The sequence below is a fragment of the Bos indicus x Bos taurus genome, chromosome 16 (genome assembly GCF_003369695.1).
Source record: "Bos indicus x Bos taurus breed Angus x Brahman F1 hybrid chromosome 16, Bos_hybrid_MaternalHap_v2.0, whole genome shotgun sequence".
Taxonomy (NCBI): domain Eukaryota; kingdom Metazoa; phylum Chordata; class Mammalia; order Artiodactyla; family Bovidae; genus Bos; species Bos indicus x Bos taurus.
The window spans coordinates 25928643-25948541 of NC_040091.1; the positions used below are offsets into that span (position 1 = coordinate 25928643).

Here is a 19899-nt window from a genome sequence, read left to right on the forward strand (position 1 = left end):
TGACCTCTACATAACCAAAGCCAGGGTTCCTCTTATGGGATTTTCTTTCTTTTTAAATTGAACTATTAGTTCAGTTCAGTCGCTCAGTCGTGTCCGACTCTTTGCAACCCCATGAATCGCAGCACACCAGGCCTCCCTGTCCATCACCAACTCCCGGAGTTCACTCAGACTCACGTCCATTGAGTCAGTGATGCCATCCAGCCATCTCATCCTCTGTCGTCCCCTTCTCCTCCTGCCCCCAATCCCTCCCAGCATCAGAGTCTTTTCCAATGAGTCAACTCTTCGCATGAATTGAACTATAGTTGATTCATAAAGTTTTATATATACAGCAAAGTGATTCAGATTCTTTTCCATTACAGGTTATTAATACAAGACACTTAATATCATTCCCTATGCTATACAGTAGGTCCTTATCGTTTATTTTATTATGGGATTTTCATACAGCATTTGATAATGACCACCCACCAACCCATTCATCCATCCATCCACTGACCTACCCAGCCATCCAGCCAGCCAACCATCTATTCATTCATCCATCCACCCAGCTATATATCCATCTAATTCATCCTTCCATTCATCCTCCCACCTACCTACACATCCATCTGTCCACTCATCCATCCATCTATCCACCTTCCTCCACATCCATCCATGTACCACACAGTGGCCTGACGTGTCTCCATTTTCAGGACCAGCCCCCTGACTTCTGAGCTGCTGCTTTCCCCGCATCTACTCCCTTTTCTCCACCCACCCCTCCTTAGGCCCCTCGCCAGCATCTCTTCTTCCACTTACCCCTCAGATATCAGTGTCACCCAGAGCTCTGTCCTTGTCCTTGGGGTTGCTCACCGTCCATATACTTGCACTTTTCGCCTCAACTTCTCCCTCGTTACTGATGATGTCCAAAGCAGCATCAGTACCTTAGGCCTCTTCCCAAAGCTCCAGAAGCCCCTTGGAGCCCTTCAGTGTCGGGCCCTCTGATTCTCAGGTATCTTGTCCACAGCCCAATCTTCATTCTGTGATAAGAGAGTGGCTCCAGAATCTTGGGCGTCATCCTTGACTCCTCTGCTCCTCTAGTCAAGTTCAAATCCCTCCCTTCTGGGTAAATTCCATCCATATCCTTAATGGTTCCTCTGGGCCTTCAGAGAAGGGGGCCCCGCACTGCCGGAGACAGCGTCAGCTGAAAGTCCAAGCCACGTGCCTCCACCCGCCTGCTTCTCACTGGCCCCTGGGTGTTGAAATAACAACAGCAGACACGTCATGAATGCCTAATATGTAATCACCAGGTTCTGGGGCAAGCGCCTGGGAATTCAGAACTAACATTATCTCAGTTTCACAGATGAGAAAACTGAGGCCTAAGTGGTTTCTGTTGGGCTTTTCACATGCTTTTCACTTGGCCACATGGGGCTGCCCCTCCTGCTTCGCTCCACAATCCCAGCCACCCACCTCCAGCTCAGATCAGGGTTCTGAGGTCCCACTTGCTGGGGCCTTATTTCCTCTGCCCTCATTCTTTTTTGCCTGAGTTCCTGCAATTTTTATTTTTTAATTTTTAAAAGTCTATGAACTAACGTCCTATGTCCTCGGGTTGTATCTTTCCAACCCCTCCTCTTCACCGCAGCAGGATTATTTCTTCAAAATACTAATCTAGTCATGTCTTTTCTTCTCTAAAACCCTTCAGTGACATGCCTTTGTTTTCAGGGCAGAGTCTGAACTCTGGGTTGAGAGTGTGTCATGGAAGTTCCTATATATATATATATGAAAGGGGAAAAGTGTTAGTTGCTCAGTCGTGTCCAACTCTTTGGGACTCCACGGACTGTAGCCCACCAGGCTCCTCTGTCTATGGGGATTCTCCAGGCAAGAATATTGGAGGAGGTTGCCATGCCCATCTCCAGGGGATCTTCCTGACCCAGGGTTGAATCCAGGTCTCCTGCATTGCAGGCAGATTCTTTAGCATTTGAGCCACCAGTGAAGCCATATATATGTGTATACACACATACATACAAAACTGAATGCATTGATGTACACTTGAAACTCACATGACAATATCAACTATATTTTAATAAAAATTGAAAAAATAAAAAGGAGGATGTGTGTGGTCTCATCCACAAGGGAGTAATTTGTATCACTGCATCTCAGCAATTCCAAAATATGTTTTTTTCATATTTAACATTGAGCAATCAGGATGCATAATACTATCAATTGCCACTATTTAAATGGTAGTTTTAAGAATTGTATTAGTGGTGCATCAAATAAAGGAGTATCTTATAATCAATGACAACTTAGATATGATGCATTATTTCCCTTTTATTTTTATAACCAACTTGGAAATCCATTGAACCAGATGTCTGTTGGCCAAATACATTGTCATCTGCTTCATGGAAATATTGAAGTCTGCCAATGAAGCAAGTCCTTTGTCAGCTGAGGTTTTGACTCATGCATTGTTGACGCCCTGAAACTTTGGATCTGTCCTGACCCTTGGCAGGAGCCTAAGAACTTCTCATGGAGATGGTGACCCTGGTGATGGTAATCTTATTCTCATGGTTGTGGGGGTGCTTAGATGTTATTACTGCTTTTTCTTCTACATGTCTTCATGACAGTGAAGGATTTGTGTTAGTTTGGGCAGTAGATTGTCCACTTTACTGGGCAACCACTAGGGCTTGTCCACATTAACATTCATGGTGGTAGAGACTATGTAACAAGCTAAGGAGGCCAGGCAAACAAGTCTTGCATTCCATCTATTTTGTTGTATAAATGGATTAAAAAATGGGCCCTGTGTATTGGCCCTAAGTTGTTGACTTCTGTATAGAGGTAAAGACCCCATAACTCCACATTCACCCATACCAAAATCAAATTTTTACGCATCCACTGGCTTTTAAAAAAATTTTATTCAAATATAGTTGATGGTTCAGATGTCTGCCTACAATGTGGGAGACCCAGGTTCAATCCCTGGGTTGGGAAGATCTCCTGGAGAAGGAAATGGCAACCCACTCCAGTATTCTTGCCTGGAAAATCCCATGGACAGAAGAACCTGGTAGGCTATAGTCCATGGGGTTGCAAAGAGTCGGACACGACTGAGCGACTTCACTTTCACTTTCATGGTTGATTTACACTGTGTTAATTTCTGCTGTACTGCAAAGTGATTCAGGTATATATATGAACACACACACACACACCCCTTCTGAGTGGCTCTAGATATAGTCCAAATAAGTCTTGTTTTGCCCCCTTAGTGCCTACCTGCTTTGCACAACCTGTAAGTCTTGAAAGAGCACTCAGCTCCTGCAGGCCATAGGTAAAGACAAACGCTGAGGCTAAAAGACCCCACACTCTGGTTGCCTTTCAGAGCTCTTTTATCTAAAGGCTCTGCACTGCGCTGTTGAGTGACCTCACCCAGACACGGGATCCGCTCTCAAATTGCCTTCTCTGGGAGCGCCCTTGACCTCCCCTCTTCTGGGTGGTGGCCCTCAGCCTCTGTCCCCCGGAGGGCTCTCCCTCCCAGGTAATCTGTTCAAACGCCATCTAAAGAAGCTCGTTGTGTGCACTGCCACCTCGTGGTCATTGCCTTTTTCCTTCATCAGCCCCCAAATCTTAGCGCTCACACAGGGTGTAACTGTGTAAAGGAGCAGTGCATCTAACTGTGGACGCTGACCCAGCATGAGGCTTCCCTGGAGTCCAAGAAGCTGGGCTGGTAACACTGTTGAAATGCCACTGTTACCTAAAGACAGTATATGCAGGGGTCAATCATTACATATGCAGACAGTTTTGAGATTAAAAAAAAAAAATAGCCTCAGCTCCTTTAATGCAAAGATAAACTCATTTAAAAATTACAGAGCAGACGAGTGAGCAAGAGTGATGCTCAAGTGAAAGGGCATGGAATGGGATGCTAAGACATCAAGGGAAGATTCTAGTTCTTTTCCAATGCACAACCAGGCTCTTGTTACCCATCAGCCCAGACAAGAACATCTTACCCTCCACTGCTCCCTGTAAGAATCGATCCTCCACTTGATAGTTTCCAAAGGGCTGCTGTGACAAATTACCACCATCTGAGTGACTTAAGAAATACACTTTTATTGACTCAGTGGAGAACAGAGGACCCAGATCAAAGTGTCAGTGGGGTTGACTCCTTCTCAGAGCCGGGAGGGACAGTCTGTTCCAGGTGTCCCCCAGCTTCTGGTGCTTTGCTGGCAGTCTTTGGCCATTCTTGACTTCTGGGAGCATCACTCCGACCTCTGCCTTCATCTCCACAGGGTGCCTTTGTGGGTGTATCTGTGTTGAAATTTCTCCCTGTTGTAAAGACTCTAGTCACACTGGATTGGGGGCCCTATTTCCCATAAGTCACATTCTGAGGTACTGGGGGTTAAGAGTTTTTCAGGGAAGAAGTTCAGCCAATAACACTCCATAACTCGAATTTCTTTTATTTTTTGTGATGGTTTCCTTTCAGTGACTGGCCATGGTGATAGGAGACCCCCTCACACTCAAGAACCAGGTTCTGGGACTTCCCTGGTGGTCCAGTTGTTGGGAGTCTGCCTTCCAGTGTAGGGGGACGTGGGTTCAATCTTTGGTCGGGGAACCAGGGTCTCACATGCCACAGGGCAACTGAGCCTCCTAACCATAACAAGAAGTCTGCATGCTGCAAAGATCTGAAGTAGCCAAATAAGTAAATATTAAAAAAAAAAAAAAAAAAGCTGGCTCCTGCCCTCCACCCCCCTTACCCCACCTGCAGGCTGTAGAGGGTGCCCAGCGAGTGCTCTCTTCTGCCTTCATGCAATCTCAGCTAGAATAGCTCCATAAGGCAGTGCATTTAGCACTCCCCTCTGCCCCAGACTAGTATAGGAATCACAGATTAAAATATAAATACTAAAACTAGAAAGCTTCCAGAAGAAAACATAGAGAAATATCCCTGTGGCCTTGACATAGGCAACTTCTTTCTTAATATTTATCAGATAGGACACAGGAGCACCAACCATAAAATAAATGGATAAGTTGGACTATCAAAACTAAAAGTTTTTGAATATTAAAGGTACTGTTAACAAAATAGAGGGGCAAGCTGCAAATCATGAGAAAATATTAGTAATATACATGTCCAACGAAAATTTGTACCTGAATGGATAAAATACATCTGCAGGTCAATGATGAAAAGATAAACAACCCATTTAAGATGGATACAAGACTTGAACAGTTTATAAAAGAACATATGTATGTGGGTAATAAGCACATAAAAGCGTATGCAATATGTGAGTCATTGGGAAAATGCAAACAAACCCACTATGAGATACCACTTCACACCCTCTAGAAAGGCTATCACACAAAAGACTGACCATACTAAGTGCTGGTGAGGATTTGGAACAACGGGAGCCTCACACATAGTTGGCAGAAGTGTAAGATGCTACAACCATTTTGGAACCAGCTTGGCAGTTTTTTTCAAAGTAACATACACCTACCCTATGACCCAGCAACTTCACTCTTAATATTTACCAAGAGAAATAATAACTCGTCCACAAAAAAACATCTGTAAAAGAATGGCCCATGGTTGCTTTATTCACAGTAGCAAGTAACTGGAAACAAGCCAGTTTGTTGGAAACAACAAACCTCCAAGGGAGACAGGATAAATAAATTGTGGGCAATCCATACAAGGCAGTGAAAAAAACGAACACTGAGAGAGATGTGACACTGTGGAGAATCTCAAACAATTATAAGTCAAAGAAGTCAGATGCAAAAGATCAACTGAACATTCTCCTTACCTGAAGTTCAGGAACAGGCAAATTAATCAGTGTTGGTGGAATCACGACAGTGGTTATCTGAGTTGGGGAAGGGCTGGGTACTGGCAAAAAAAAAAAAAAGGAAAAGTAAGAGGGCACTCTCCAGAGTGATGTAAATACTCTACATCTTGACTGAGGTAGTGATTACATAGGTGCAGACCACTGTCAAAATGCACTGAATAAACCACAGGGATTTACTGTATAACACACGCAACTATTGGAGAAGGCAATGGCACCCCACTCCAGCACTCTTGCCTGGAAAATCCCATAGACGGAGGAGCCTGGTAGGCTGCAGTCCATGGGGTCGCTAAGAGTCGGACACGACTGAGCGACTTCACTTTCACTTTTCACTTTCATGCATTGGAGAAGGAAATGGCAACCCACTCCAGTGTTCTTGCCTGGAGAATCCCAGGGATGGGGGAGCCTGGTGGGCTGCCATCTCTGGGGTTGCACAGAGTCGGACACGACTGAAGTGACTTAGCAGCAGCAGCAGCACACGCAACTATATTACATATCTTGTAATAATCTATAATGGAAAAGAATCTGAAAAAGAATACACATATGTGTATAACTGTATCATCTTTGCTCTACACCTGGAACTAGCACAACATAGTATTGATACATCAACCATACTTCAATAAAAAACTGAGTGGATAACCAAATATCATCAAAAAATTTAAAAATACATTGAAGTATACACTTTGCATTTGTCCATTTTATCATACGTTTAAAAAAAAAAGACAGCCCAGTGAATTTCCTTCTCAGATTTCCAGAACCATTGCCTAGACCTCCGAAGATGTCAGTTTTGCCCAAGGACAAGGAATGGGGTGTCAGAGCAGAGGAAAGGTACGTAGATTCAAGGAATCAGAGATACCTAGATGGTCAGTTTACACAATGTCACCTTGTCTGTATCAACCACTGAGTGTGCATTTATTTTGTGCTAGAACTGTGCAACTTGTTTCTATATACCTTTTAATCCTGGGGGAAGAAACACAATAAACCAAATTCTGAAGCTCCAAGTGTGAAAGGATGCACAGCCAGGACTGTAAGTCAGTCTTGCGATTCCAAGCCGAGTGACTCCCACGACTATCTCTAGGAGGGGTGCTAGCTGGGGAACTCCTGCCCCAAGCTCCTCTGGGGGCTGCAGTCAGGGAACCTCCACACCAGCTTTCCCTCCTTTGTTGGGCACTAACGCTGAAAGTCTTCCCCAGAAGCAGCAGTGGTCCCCTCTCCAAAAAAGCTCTCTTGTTTTCATGTGGACCAGTGAAACACTGGTGACTTATTTTTGCAAATCCCTCCAGGCTTGGCACGACCAGCAGACCTGAAGGAAGCTGGCCCGACAACACAGCTACAGCTGGAGAAAGAGCTGGGAGCCCATAAATGGCCCAGGTCACTGGAAAAACCATGAAAGTGACCTCCAGCGTTAGGCCCTGAGGGCTGCTTGAGCGGCAAACCCAGGTCGGGGCAGCAGAAAGCTGCCCCAGCCCCCACTCCACCAAAGCACCTGTTTCCTGAAGGGTCTGGGCCCCCGATGAGACATGATGTCATTGCTTTTTATCACGTCTCAGTGAGGTGACCTTCCCGGGGAGGAGACGGGAAAACACGGGCCTGCAGAGGTGCAGGGTCTGTACTGGGAAAAGAAACACAATCTGCAGCCTGTTGGTTTCCAACTTTCAGGAATAAAGCTACTTTGTCATATTTGCCTGGACCCGTAGGGCCCTGAGGGGACCACAGAGCCTTAGCGAGTTCCTTCCATGGAATTGTCTGGAAAATACAAATATTTCATTTCTTAATGGGTCTATCTAAATGGAAGTTATTGTGGCCATGGAGAAAGAAAATAGTTCATTGCTCAGGAAGATAGATGAAAATTTCTTTAATAATAAGAAAAACAAAATTGAGCAAAACACCATATATATTGTGATGTTTACGTGATGTATATGTGATATACATGTGAATATTATGTATATTCAACAGTTGAAAGAATGTTGCTTTTCGTTGATGGTGGTTTAATTTTGAAATTCTGGCTAATTCTATTTTCTCTATTTGCTTCCAAAGGCAGAAATTATTATCTGCATTTTATATATACATTTGTTGACCGTTTATTCTGTCTATACCAAAGTATTATTATTGAAATGTTTGCATAGAGTTGAACATGAAGTAATACCAAAGACTCATAATAAAAGGTTTGCACTCCCCTCTCCTACTCCATCCTCCTTCCATCTCCCTAAGCTCCTGGAGCCAGGTCAACTGTGTTTTTCCTCTGGTTGGGTTTACAAACTTAGAGGTGAAACTCTAACAAAGATATGGTATTTGGGGCTTTTTATTGAGGAGTAATACCATCCAGAAAAGTGAACAAATTACTTGCTGCAGATAAAAAGGATTGTCACAAAGCGGCCACACCCATATCATCACCCAGGTTGAGCAATGGAACATAACCAGCATTGGGTCGCCCCCCTCCAACGCTCCCCTTCCTTCTCCTCAGAGGTAATCATTATTCTCACTATCCTCATACATGAGTTTTGCTTTTTTTGAAATTTCTAAAAAATGGAGTCACTCAGTATGTAATACAGTTATGCCCCACATCCTTGACTTTACATTTTTGTGAGAATCATTCATTCATGTTGTTGCATGTAGCTATAATCAGTTAATAGCTTTTCTGTGGAGTTTTCAATAACCGTGATTTATTTATCTATTTTATGGCTGATGGATATGTGGGTTGCTTCTAATGTCAGCTACTGCAAAGAATGCTACCATAACATTTTTGTCTTCTGGTGCCTGTGTACATGGATTTCTAGCTATGGGTAGAATCATAGTGTCATAGGGCACATTCACATGGACTGAACTTTGGTAATTATCAGGGGACTGCTTTTTTTTTTAATTTGTTTTATTGAAGTATGGTTGATTTCCAACGTTGTGCTGGTTTCTGCTGTACAGCAAAGTGATTCAGTTATACATATATAATGGCATGCATTTGTATCTTTGTTTGTCTTTTTAAATTTATTTTTATCCTTTTATTGGAGTATAGCTTCTTAACAATGTTGTGTTAGTTTCTGCTGTACAGCAAAGTGAATCAGCTATATGTATACATACATCCCCTATTTTTTTGGATTTCCTTCCCATTTAGGTCATCACAGAGCATTAAGTAGAGTTCTCTGTGCTATACAGTGGGTGTAAATTTTAAAAAAATCCAATCAACTAATGAGAACTGACTGTATAGCACAGGGAACTCTATTCAATGCTCTGTGCCGGTCCAAACGGGAAAGCGAAAGTCATGTCAGACTCTTCGTGAGCCCATGAACTCCAGAGGAGCCTGTCCATGGGATTCTCCAGGCAAGAACACTGGAGTGAGTAGCCATTCTCTTCTCCAGGGGATCTTTCTGACCCAGGCATTGAATCCCGGTATCCTGCATTGCAGGCAGATTCTTTATTGTCTGAGCCACCAGGGAAAGGAAATCCAAAAAATAGGGATATATGTGTAAATACAGCTGATTCACTTTGCTGTACAGCAGAAACTAAAACATTGTAAAGCAACTATATTCCAAATTTTAAAAAATACATCAATTTAACTTCTCTCACCAATAACAGAGGAGAGTTTCAACTGCTCCACCTCTTTGCCTATATTAGATATTGTCAGTCATGTTAATTTTAGCCATTCTGGGGTGTGTGTAGTGCTATTGCAGTGTGGTTTTAATTTGCATTTCCATGACGGCTAAAGGAGCTTGAATATCTTTTCATTTGCTTTTGGACACTGGATATCTTTTAGTGAAAGTCTGAAGTCTCATCCATTTTTCTTTTGTGTTGTCTTTTTCTTACTGATTTTCAGAAAAGCTTTCATATTTTGGCTGTGACTGCTTAACAGATTCATGTATTCTTCCATACTCTCATTTGCCTATTTGCTCTCTGATGCTCTGTTTGAAGAATAGGTCTCAATCACATTAATTAATTAATTAGTCTTTTGATATCAATTGATTCACATCTTTCTCCTGCATCATCACCCTACCTTCTGCCTTACATTTCTCCAATGCCTTTTCAATAGGTTTAAAAAACAGTTTTGCCAGCTTTTCTAGACAGTCCCAATGAAAGAATGAGGCCAAACTCCCTCAGGCAATCACCATGAACTTGTCTAGTTTTTCCCTCTGGCATTTTTATATTTCCAAATTCACACCCTGAGTGCTGTTTCTTGGTATAACTTTCTAGACACTTTATATTGATTTTATATCGTGGAAGGTGAGCATTTATCTATCTTACCCTTGTGCTCCACATCCTTCTATCCTCCCAGGACAGTTATTTTGTCATTTCAAACTCCCAACTACATGTACTTTACACTATATCAAGACTATCTAAGAACTGTTCACTGCAGATTCATGGGGCCAACAAGAAATTTTCAGAGTCAGTTGTATGCATTTGAGATGATGAGTGCGATTCTCTTTGAAGTCGTCAGGATCCCCAATCGATGTTGTAAAGTTTCCAGATTCATCTCAATTAAGACAGCAAGCTCTCGCCATTCTTACACTGAATAGTTCCCCCTATACAGGAGTGACTCTAAAAGACCATGTGGTGTGGAATATACCAACTGACTGAGGCCTCACTCTGAATTTCTAGGACCACCCAGTACCCACATCTCAATGTGTGTGCGTGCTCAGTCGTGTCCAGCTCTTTTGTGACCTCATGGACTGTGGCCCGCCAGGCTGCTCCGTCCATGGGATCTCCCAGGCAAGAGTACTGGAGTGGGTTTCCATTTCCTCCTGCAGGGGAATCTTCCTGACCCAGGGATCGAACTCACGTCTCCTGCATTGTCAGGTGGATTCTTCCCCACTGCGCCGCATCTCAACACCGTGCTGCCAGTCTCTTCTGTTGCCATATATGCTGCAACTCTTGTGGAGTGAGACTTGGAAAAACGGCCTCAAAAAGAATTCCAACTGCTAAGCCTGGTGGTGGAAGAGAAGATGACGGCGGCTGGGATATACGATGTGAATAGACCCTGCGACAACTCTGTACGGAAATCTCAAAAGGCATTTTTTCAATATGTTTCATTTGTGTTTTTTAAATAAGAGAATTAGAAAAGGCTGTGGGATAGACTCTTTTCAGAAGTCAAATGTTGTGTTTCAAATTACTGTCCCTATAAATACATGCATACTTGTCATTTCACATGTCCTGGGTTTCACTTGGAAAAGAGAGTCAACGTGCAGGTCACCCAAAGCAAGAGGGTACCAGGTATAAAGCTGCTTCCTGCTGGTGCGGAAGGAAAGTTCTCACCGAGACAAAGTGGCCTTGCTGCCCTCTTCTGGAGTTGTGGTTATAAATGTTACTTGCAGCGACACTTTATTTTTAGTATTTGTGTTGCTGTATTTCTTAGTATGAGGTTCCTGAGAAACTTCTCACTGTTTTCCGTCCCCATCCCTTCATCCCTCCAACTGAGCCCAGTTCCTGGCTAATAGTGGAGGAACGCCACCCATGCCCTGTCATCTGAAATGAAGTTCAGTAGGTTTCATAGAGCCTGTGGTCTCCTATCCCTTCAGAGTCCACATGGATGTCCCGCTCTCCTGGCCCTTGCCCTGCCCCTCCGAGGAGGATCTGTTACAGCAGGCAGGTAGCTCAGTATGAGCAGAGAAATGGGGGCAGGGGCCAGGTGGCAGGAAAGCACACATCTTTTAAACGGTGGGGGTCCTCAGGCAGATAAAGGAAAGCAGGACACCTCCAGACTATCAGGAAACTACTCTTTCTGGGTGATAAAGGTCCGAATAACAGATGAAGAGCCACAGAGAGTGTATTAAAAAACAGAGACATTACTTAGCCAACAAAGGTCCATATAGTCAAAGCTATGGTTTTTCCAGTAGTCATGGATGGATGTGAGAATTGGATCACAAAGAAGACTGAGTGCCAAAGAATCGATGCTTTTGAACTGTGGTGCTGGAGAAGACTCTTGAGAGTCCCTCGGACTGCAAGGAGATCAAACCAGTCAATCCTAAAGGAAACTAGTCCTGAATTTTCACTGGAAGGACTGATGCTAAAGCTGAAGCTCCAATACTTTGGCCACCTGATGTGAACAGCCAACTCATTGGAAAAGACTCTGATGCTGGGAAAGATTGAAGGCAAAAGGAGAAGGGGATGACAGAGGATGAGATGGTTAAAGAGCATCACCAACTCAATGGACATGAATTTTAGCAAACTCCAGAAGATAGTGAAGGGCAAGAAAGCCTGGCATGCTGCAGTCCATGGGGTCAGAAAGGGTGGGACATGAGTTAGTGACTGAGCAACAACAACAGACAAAGAAAGGTGGGGACAGGTGAGAATCTCCTGCATCCAAATGTAACCTTTTGCTCACTGTGCTCTCCTTATGATAATACTAGCTTACAGGTAAGAAGTACTCATCAGGCACCAGGGCTTCCCTAGCGGCTCAGATGGCAAAGGATCTGCCTGCAATGTGAGAGACTCGGGTTCAACCCCTGGGTTGGGAAGATCCCTTGGAGGAGGAAATGGCAACCCACTCCAGTATTCTTGCCTGGAAAATCCCATGGACAGAGGAGCATGGTGGGCTACAGTCCATGGGGTCCCAAAGAATCAGACATGACTAAGCAATTGAGCACGCGTGTGCGCGCGCGCGCACACACACACACACACATGCACCAATGGCCATGACACTTCCAATCTAAGCTAAAAGGGGATAAAAATCCCCCCTCCCTTCCGGAAAATAGAGCTGGGCTGAAAATCAGGAAATATGACTTCCTTCGCCAGTGACTATTCCGCTCCTTCATTTGTATGCCCCTCATAACCATCCTGCCAAAGAGGCCTGGTGTGACAGCTCCTCCCCTGTCTGCCTGTTCTCCCTCAGAGTGTATTCTTGCTTAAATAAGCTTTCACTTTACTTTCTTAACCTCTCTGCTTCATCTCCAAATTCTTTTGCAATGAAGAAAGAATCTCAAATTCACCAGCAACACATTTAATAGCAGCAGCTTTGACACCAGGGAGACCTTACAATGAGCTTCATTCATTCACCAGGCATTTATTAACCACATACTCTTGGGCTTCCCTGGTGGCTCAGTGCTCAAGAATCGGCCGCCAATGCAGGAAACACAGGCTCAATCTCTGGGTGGGGAAGATTCCCCTGGAGAAGGAAATGGCAACCCACGCCAGTATTCTTGCCTGGAAAATCCCATGGACAAAGGAGCCTGGCAGGCTACCATCCATGGGGTCACAAAAGAGTTGGACACAACTTAGCAGCTATACAACTGGATCAGGCAGCATACTGAGCTCAGGATACAGAGATGACAAGACAAGGTCCCTGCTCTCAGGGGTCACAGTTTAGTTGCCTCTGCATATCCACAGGCATTACGCAATGTTATGTATTTGTGTCAGAAATCTGTGGGGTCACAAGGAATGAACGGTGGTGCTAGGAAATTCACCAGGCAGATGTGGGGGGTGGGGTGGGGAGAAGGAATTCCAAGGGGAGGAAGAAGTATGGACACGTGTAGGTGGGCAAGGCTTATGTGGTCTGGAAACCATATTGGGCTTGTTATGGCCAGTGAGGGCTGGACATGTAAGACAAGACGTTTTGTCATGGAGCTTACCCAGAGGGGTGGGTGGCCAGACAGGCTCACAACTCTCAGAGGAAGCAGGAACTAGTAAGAACTTAAAAAAATATAAAGATGGATAGGGCACTAAGAGTTTGAACAAAAGGGAGAGAGAATTTGGGGTTGGAGGCATCCAAGGAGGCTTGGTGGGCTGGATGGATTGCAGTGATGGGAGAACATTCCAGAAGAAAGGGGCAGAGTGGGGGTGTGTGTGTGCATAAGAATAATGCTATTCTTGAGTAAGACAAGCTCATTTTCATAGATCAGAGAGGCTCCAAGAAGCTGGGATGACAACAGCTAGTGTGTGAGTGTGTGTTGGTGTTAGGATGGGGGGCAGGCAGTGAGGGGAAGTGAGTGACATGTGATGTACAAGTCCCAGGCTGGGTTGGATTTGGAGGACACCATTTGGGAAGCCAGGGGTAACTTTGGCACACCTTCCTTGATTTAAGTTGTATTAGGCAGAGGAACCAGAGATCAAATTGCCAACATCCGATGGATCATCAAAAAAGCAAGAGAGTTCCAGAAAAACATGTTTCTGCTTTATTGACTATGCCAAAGCCTTTGACTGTGTGGATCACAATAAACTGTGGAAAATTCTGAAAGAGATGGGCATACCAGACCACCTGACCTGCCTCTTGAAAAACCTATATGCAGGTCAGGAAGCAACAGTTAGAACTGGACATGGAACAATAGACTGGGTCCAAATAGGAAAAGGAGTATGTCAAGGCTGTATATTGTCACCCTGCTTATTTAACTTATATGCAGAGTACATCATGAGAAATGCTGGGCTGGAAGAAGCACAAGCTGGAATCAATATTGCCGGGTGAAATATCAATAACCTCAGATATGCATATGACACCACTCTTATGGCAGAAAGTGAAGAGGAACTAAAAAACCTCTTGATGAAAGTGAAAGAGGAGAGTGAAAAAGTTGGCTTAAAGCCCAACATTCAGAAAACGAAGATCATGGCATCTGGTCCCATCACTTCATGGCAAATAGATGGGGCAACAGTGGAAACAGTGGCTGACTATTTTTCTGGGCTCCAAAATCACTGCAGATGGTGATTGCAGCCATGAAGTTAAAAGAGGCTTGCTCCTTGGAAGGAAAGTTATGACCAACCTGATAGCACATTCAAAAGCTTTCATTACTTTGCCAACAAAAGTCCGTCTAAGTCAAGGCTATGGTTTTTCCAGTGGTCATGTATGGATGTGAGAGTTGGACTGTGAAGAAAGCTGAGCACCGAAGAATTGATGCTTTTGAACTGTGGTGTTGGAGAAGACTCTTGAGAGTCCCTTGGACTGCAAGGAGATCCAACCAGTCCATTCTAAATGAGATCAGTCCTGGGTGTTCATTGAAAAGACTGATGCTAAAGCTGAAACTCCAATAATTTGGTCACCTCATGCGAAGAGTTGACTCATTGGAAAAGACCCTGATGCAGGGAGGGATTGGGGGCAGGAGGAGAAGGGGATGACAGAGGATGACATGGCTGGATTGCATCACTGACTCAAAGGACATGAGTTTGGGTAAATTCCAGGATTTGGTGATGGACAGGGAGGCCTGGTGTGCTGCAATTCATGGGGTCACAAAGAGTCGGACACGACTGAGCGATTGAACTGAACGGAAGTCAATGCTTTTGCAGAAAAACATTTATTATTAAAATCAATCTAAAAAATACAAAATACACATAGATTTTTCTTAAGATAAAAAAAAATACAAATTCTAAGAAATCACAGCTGCCTCCAGAAGGCCCTCCTTGGTGTGGAGACCCTCTCATGGCCATTAGGGTGGCTGAAGATAAGATCTGAGACACCCTGACATTCTTGGTGGATTTAACTCTCGCGTCAACTCTGTGAGGTAGAGAGGATCACGCCTACAGACGAGAAAACAAGCCCAGCGAAGGTGTGTAATGTGCTCAAGGCCACACAGCTCGTGAGCAGCAGAATCAGAAGTCAAGCCAAGTTCTGGGTCCAGGTCCAATTTCTTTCTGCAACAGCATGAGCAGTCGATAAATGAAGTATGGGGGAAAATAAAGCTGAAATAAGCTGGTGAAATAAAAGCCTTGAAAGCCAGGTTGAAATAAAGGTTGCAAGCCAAAAAGAATGTCCATGGCCCACTAGGGTTAGATCCAAGAGGTAAGAAGAAGTAAGGCAATACGGCCCCAGGAGATCTAGTCATTCTCATGCTGGCTTCTTTGGGGCCACTCTGATCCCTGAGACTGGGCATGACCGGTACTGAGCAATGGCGTTGTTCTCATGGTAATAGTAGGAACCATGCCTCTTTTTCTGTTTGTTTTCTATTTAGTGTTGTGCTAGGCACAGAGCCTCAGAATCACTGACCAGCCCCTCTGGAAACGAATGCTAGAGAAAGGGTGTCAGCCATCTGTAACTTCTCCCAAGGTGCCCTTGCCACACAGAGGATATATCCTGTAGTCGATGCAATGGGAGAGATCAGTGTTACTGGTTCTGAAAGGAAATCAATGCAGACTAAGAACTGCTGGGGGCAGTTGCAATTTTCTAGATCTATTACTTTCCATTTGGACGTTGGCAAGACAAAACATTGTGTTGCTATGAAAATCAAGGAGATTTATGTTCTCTTCATTGTAGGAAAACAACAACTCCATAAAGGACCCCCAGATGGCAACTTAAGGGCTTCCTAGGTGGCTCAGTGGTAAAGACTCTGCCTGCTAATACAAGAGACACAGGAGACTCGGGTTCGATCCCTGGGTCACGAAGATCCCCTGGAGGAGGAAATGGCAAACCACTCCAGTATTCTTGCCTAGGAAATCCCATGAACAGAGGCACCTGGTGGGCTACAATCCATGGGGTCGCAAAGAGTAGGACATGACCGAGCAACTGAACACAAAGGCATGCAAATGGTAACTGGCGGAAATAAAAGGTACAGAGTTATCTGTGGCTTGCGATAAGTGGAAACTGCTCCTTTGCCTAGGAGATGGTGGTTACATTTTGCAGCTGAATAGCACTGTCTTTCTTCCTTTCCTTTTCTTTCTTTAGAATGCATTGAGAGAGTTTATTGAGAAACCAGTCAACATCCTGGAGATCCTCAGGCCACCTCAAGTACTGCCGTTTCTGGACGAACCCTCTGATGGACTGATGCCTCATCAGATGGAACTGGGACAGGGACCCCACCACCACCATGATGAGGGCGCCATTGAGGTCAGCTAAGCACCTGCTCTGGGCATAACTGAAGGCTTCGAGGCACCACCCGTCTCTAAGGAAGTGTCTGCTCACGAGACAGACAATCTTTCTGCTGCTCCACACAGCATCCTGGATGTTGGCAATGTGGTTTTCCCCCGGCATAAAGTCTCTTTCTTCAAAGCACAGGTTAAATCTGTTTTGGCTGTGGTACTGGACATCCAGGTGTTTGAGCAAAGCGTTCTGCACCCATTCAAAGTCTTTGCTACTGAAGCACAAATAGGCATCGTATTTGTACGTATCTGATTCTCTTCCCTTGATGGGGTCCTTGAACAGCAGACTCTGGGCTTTCTTATAACAGATGAAACAAAACCCCCTGAACTTAGTAACCGCGAGGGTGATCACGAGGAACAGAGTCAAGGTGACAGTGACCAAGATGAAAAGGGAAAACTTTAGGGACTCTAAAACTTCTTCTTCTTCACAACTTTCTGTGGAAAGACTGTAAATGGAAACCCCAGCCAGAGAGTTTGGGTACATGCAGTACATGTCTGCTGGAGACCCAGCTATTGTGATATTGGTTTGATTGAGCCAATGGATAAAAGCACTAAGTTCACACTCACAGATGAAATTGTTATGAGTTATGTCTATGGCACTCAGTGATGCAAATAAATCAGGATCAGGAGAGAGGAGCTGGTTTCCAGATATATCCAGGATCTCTAAGTTAGCAGGTAAGTCACCAGGAAAAAGAACAGTCAGCCTGTTGTCTTTGAGGCTGAGTCCCCTCAGTGCAGTCAGATGATGAAATACTCCTGGTGGAAGGAAATTCAGGTAGTTTTTATTTAGATAGAGGAGTTGGAGATGAGAAAGCCCCTTAAAAATATCCCAACATGACCCAGTTTCCCAGGCAAGCTGCAACATATTTTCTCCAAGGAAAAGCTTTTCTAGGCTGGAATTCTCTGAAGGGGCATGGTTTTGGTGACAAAAGGAAAAGCGATTTTGATTTAAAATGAGAATCTGGAGATGAGGTACCTGGAGAAGGAAGTAGAGATCATTCAGATTTTCTAGCCTATTCTCTGATAATTGGATGAAATTGGCTGTAAGTGGGATGTTTGGCAAAGTCATCAGCTTATTGCCACTTAAGAAGATATTAGGAATGCTTGGAAGAAAATAAATTGTTTTAAGAGCATTATCCCGGAGGTCCAAGGTATTTAATTTCCCCAGGAATTTGAATGTTTTGTCCTGAATGATCCCAATGTGATTCTTCTGCAGGTCAATATAGGCCACCTTAGGTAGTCCATCGAAATCATAATTATATAATTCCCCAAGAAGGTTATATGATATATTGAGAACTTGGAGGTTGTCAAGTCCATAAAACGCATTCCTCGAAATACTGTTTATCTTGTTGTAGGCGAGGTTTAGGACCTTCAGCTCCTGGAGTGTCTCAAAGATTCGGAAGTTCAGGGAGAAGATATACCCATGTGAAATGTCCAGCTGTATCATCGAGCTCCTGGCCAGCCCAGCAAAGGTGTGGTAGTCAGGATCCTTCAGGTTGGAGAAGCCAAATGAAGAACCCATAATGTGACGAGTAAGAACCAAAGAGAAAATCTGGCTCCCATTGATGGCATTGCTGAAGTTTCTCATGATGTCCACCCCCCAGCCATTGCCAGAAACATCTAGGGTTTCCAGGACCATGTTTCTGAATGGGTTCAGACACTTGTTCCAGTCCACTGAGACCCTGCTGTACAGCTGGTTATCAGCAAGGCTTAAGAAGGAGAGTGTTTTCCCTTGGAGGGGTTTGAACTCCTGCTCACATACAATAGGTATTTTGTTGAAGGAAAAGTCAATGGACTTCAAGGAATTCAGTTCCCGGAATGAGGGATGAAGGTAAAGACTCTGAATTTTATTTTTGGATAGGTCCAAGTGAGTCAAAGATGCCAAATTTCTGAAATAACCATCTTTTAATACAGCATCGGAGAGACCACAGGAAAACAGTCGAAGTTTAGTGAGGTGGGGCAGTCCCTGAAAAGCATCTGGATGCAAGAAGTTTATCTGACTTCCACCCAGGTCTAGGATCCTGAGATTGGGCAGGTTTCGGAAGGCTTCTCTGTAAATTGTCAAGGGGGTAAACTGAGTTCCCAGCTCCAGCAGCTGCAACTGCTCCAGGAAGGGGAAGGATGCGGTTGTGACTGTCTTGATATAGTTGAAGCTGAGCAGGAGGCTCTTGGTGGTGTTGGGGACCTGGGGCACTTGGGTGAGGTTGCAGGAAAGATAGATGGCTCTCCAACCATCAAAGAAGCAGGAAGACATTCCAAGTGCAGGACTGGTCAGGAGTACGACTCCTAAGAGAAGGTCAAGGCAGTCTCCCATGATCCTATGGAGAAGAAGGGAGAGTGAAGACACAGACATCTAAGCTCAAGGCACTGAGCAACAGCCTTGAGGGTGTTAGGGCCTGGGGGACCCCTTTGTGATGTGGTTGCTTCTTAGACCCTGTGTTCCTCTGGGTCCGTGGCCATGCCTATTGGCAGATACTGTGTGATGCAGACAGAGCTTTTCTCTCTTTTTATCTATTATGTTGCATTTTTTTTAAAATAGCAAGCATGGTTGTAAGTACTTCAGAAAATATTTAATCTTTGTGATAATTCGGCATTCATTCATAAGGTTGTGAATTCATTCATTCAAGATTTGCTGATGGAAGTTGGGGAAAACATTAGGAAGAGATATATTTGAACTTCAGCCCAGCCAGGGACCCCATTCCTTTCCCAAGGCAGCCTCTGCTGAGGACTAGAAAATAAATCCACTGATTTTTCTTTCCCCTCTAATCTGCCAAAGATACTAAGTCATCTCTATTTATCCATCCTCACTTCCTACACAGTATAGCTCATCATGTAAAAATTGGGTACACCATTTTTCAGTTTAATAAGGATGCACTAAGCACCAACTGCATGCCTGGCACTTGTGTGACCATGTGAGCGTACAACTAAACAAAAACCAGACCCCTTACCTAGTCCAACAGGTAAATTCACTGTCTGTCTGGGTTGAGCATTTGCTTGTACAGAGCGGCAAAAGGCGCCAAATGAAGGTGTCCGCTATGTTCTCAGTGCTGTGCTGGGAGCTGTGAGGGTACAGAGGGTGCACAAGGGCCCCTCAGAGAGCTTCACCTCTGCCCACCGGCATGGCACCTCCAGCTGGTGCCTGCCAAGTACTCAACTTGAGCTACGTGTAGTATCAGAAGGCCTCTGCTGGAAGGTAAGGGAGGAGCTACATGGCTCAGAAACATGTAAAATATCATGTATGAAACGAGATGCCAGTCCAGGTTCGATGCACGATACTGGGTGCTTGGGGCTGGTGCACTGGGACGACCCAGAGGGATGGTGTGGGGAGGGAGGAGGGAGGAGGGTTCAGGATGGGGAGCACGTGTATACCTGT

The 19899-nt window shown here is 44.5% G+C and overlaps 1 protein-coding gene across 6 annotated transcripts in view; it reads right to left on the reverse strand.

Annotated features, from left to right (window-relative positions):
• Nucleotides 1–325: 325 nt before the first annotated feature.
• TLR5 (toll like receptor 5) overlaps nucleotides 326–19899 on the reverse strand; it is a 41935-nt gene continuing 22361 nt past the window's right edge. For 2 of the 6 annotated variants that reach the window (XM_027564520.1, XM_027564521.1), the window contains exon 3: nucleotides 16108–18844. In XM_027564520.1, coding sequence (XP_027420321.1) covers nucleotides 16264–18840 — 2577 coding nt within the window. In that variant the 5' untranslated portion in view covers nucleotides 18841–18844 and the 3' untranslated portion in view covers nucleotides 16108–16263. Of the gene's footprint in view, nucleotides 1223–3946; nucleotides 4276–5732; nucleotides 5813–10533; nucleotides 10679–14953; nucleotides 18845–19899 lie in introns of those variants that run through there. The other 4 variants (XR_003514880.1, XR_003514883.1, XR_003514881.1 and 1 more) reach the window with 4 other exon arrangements.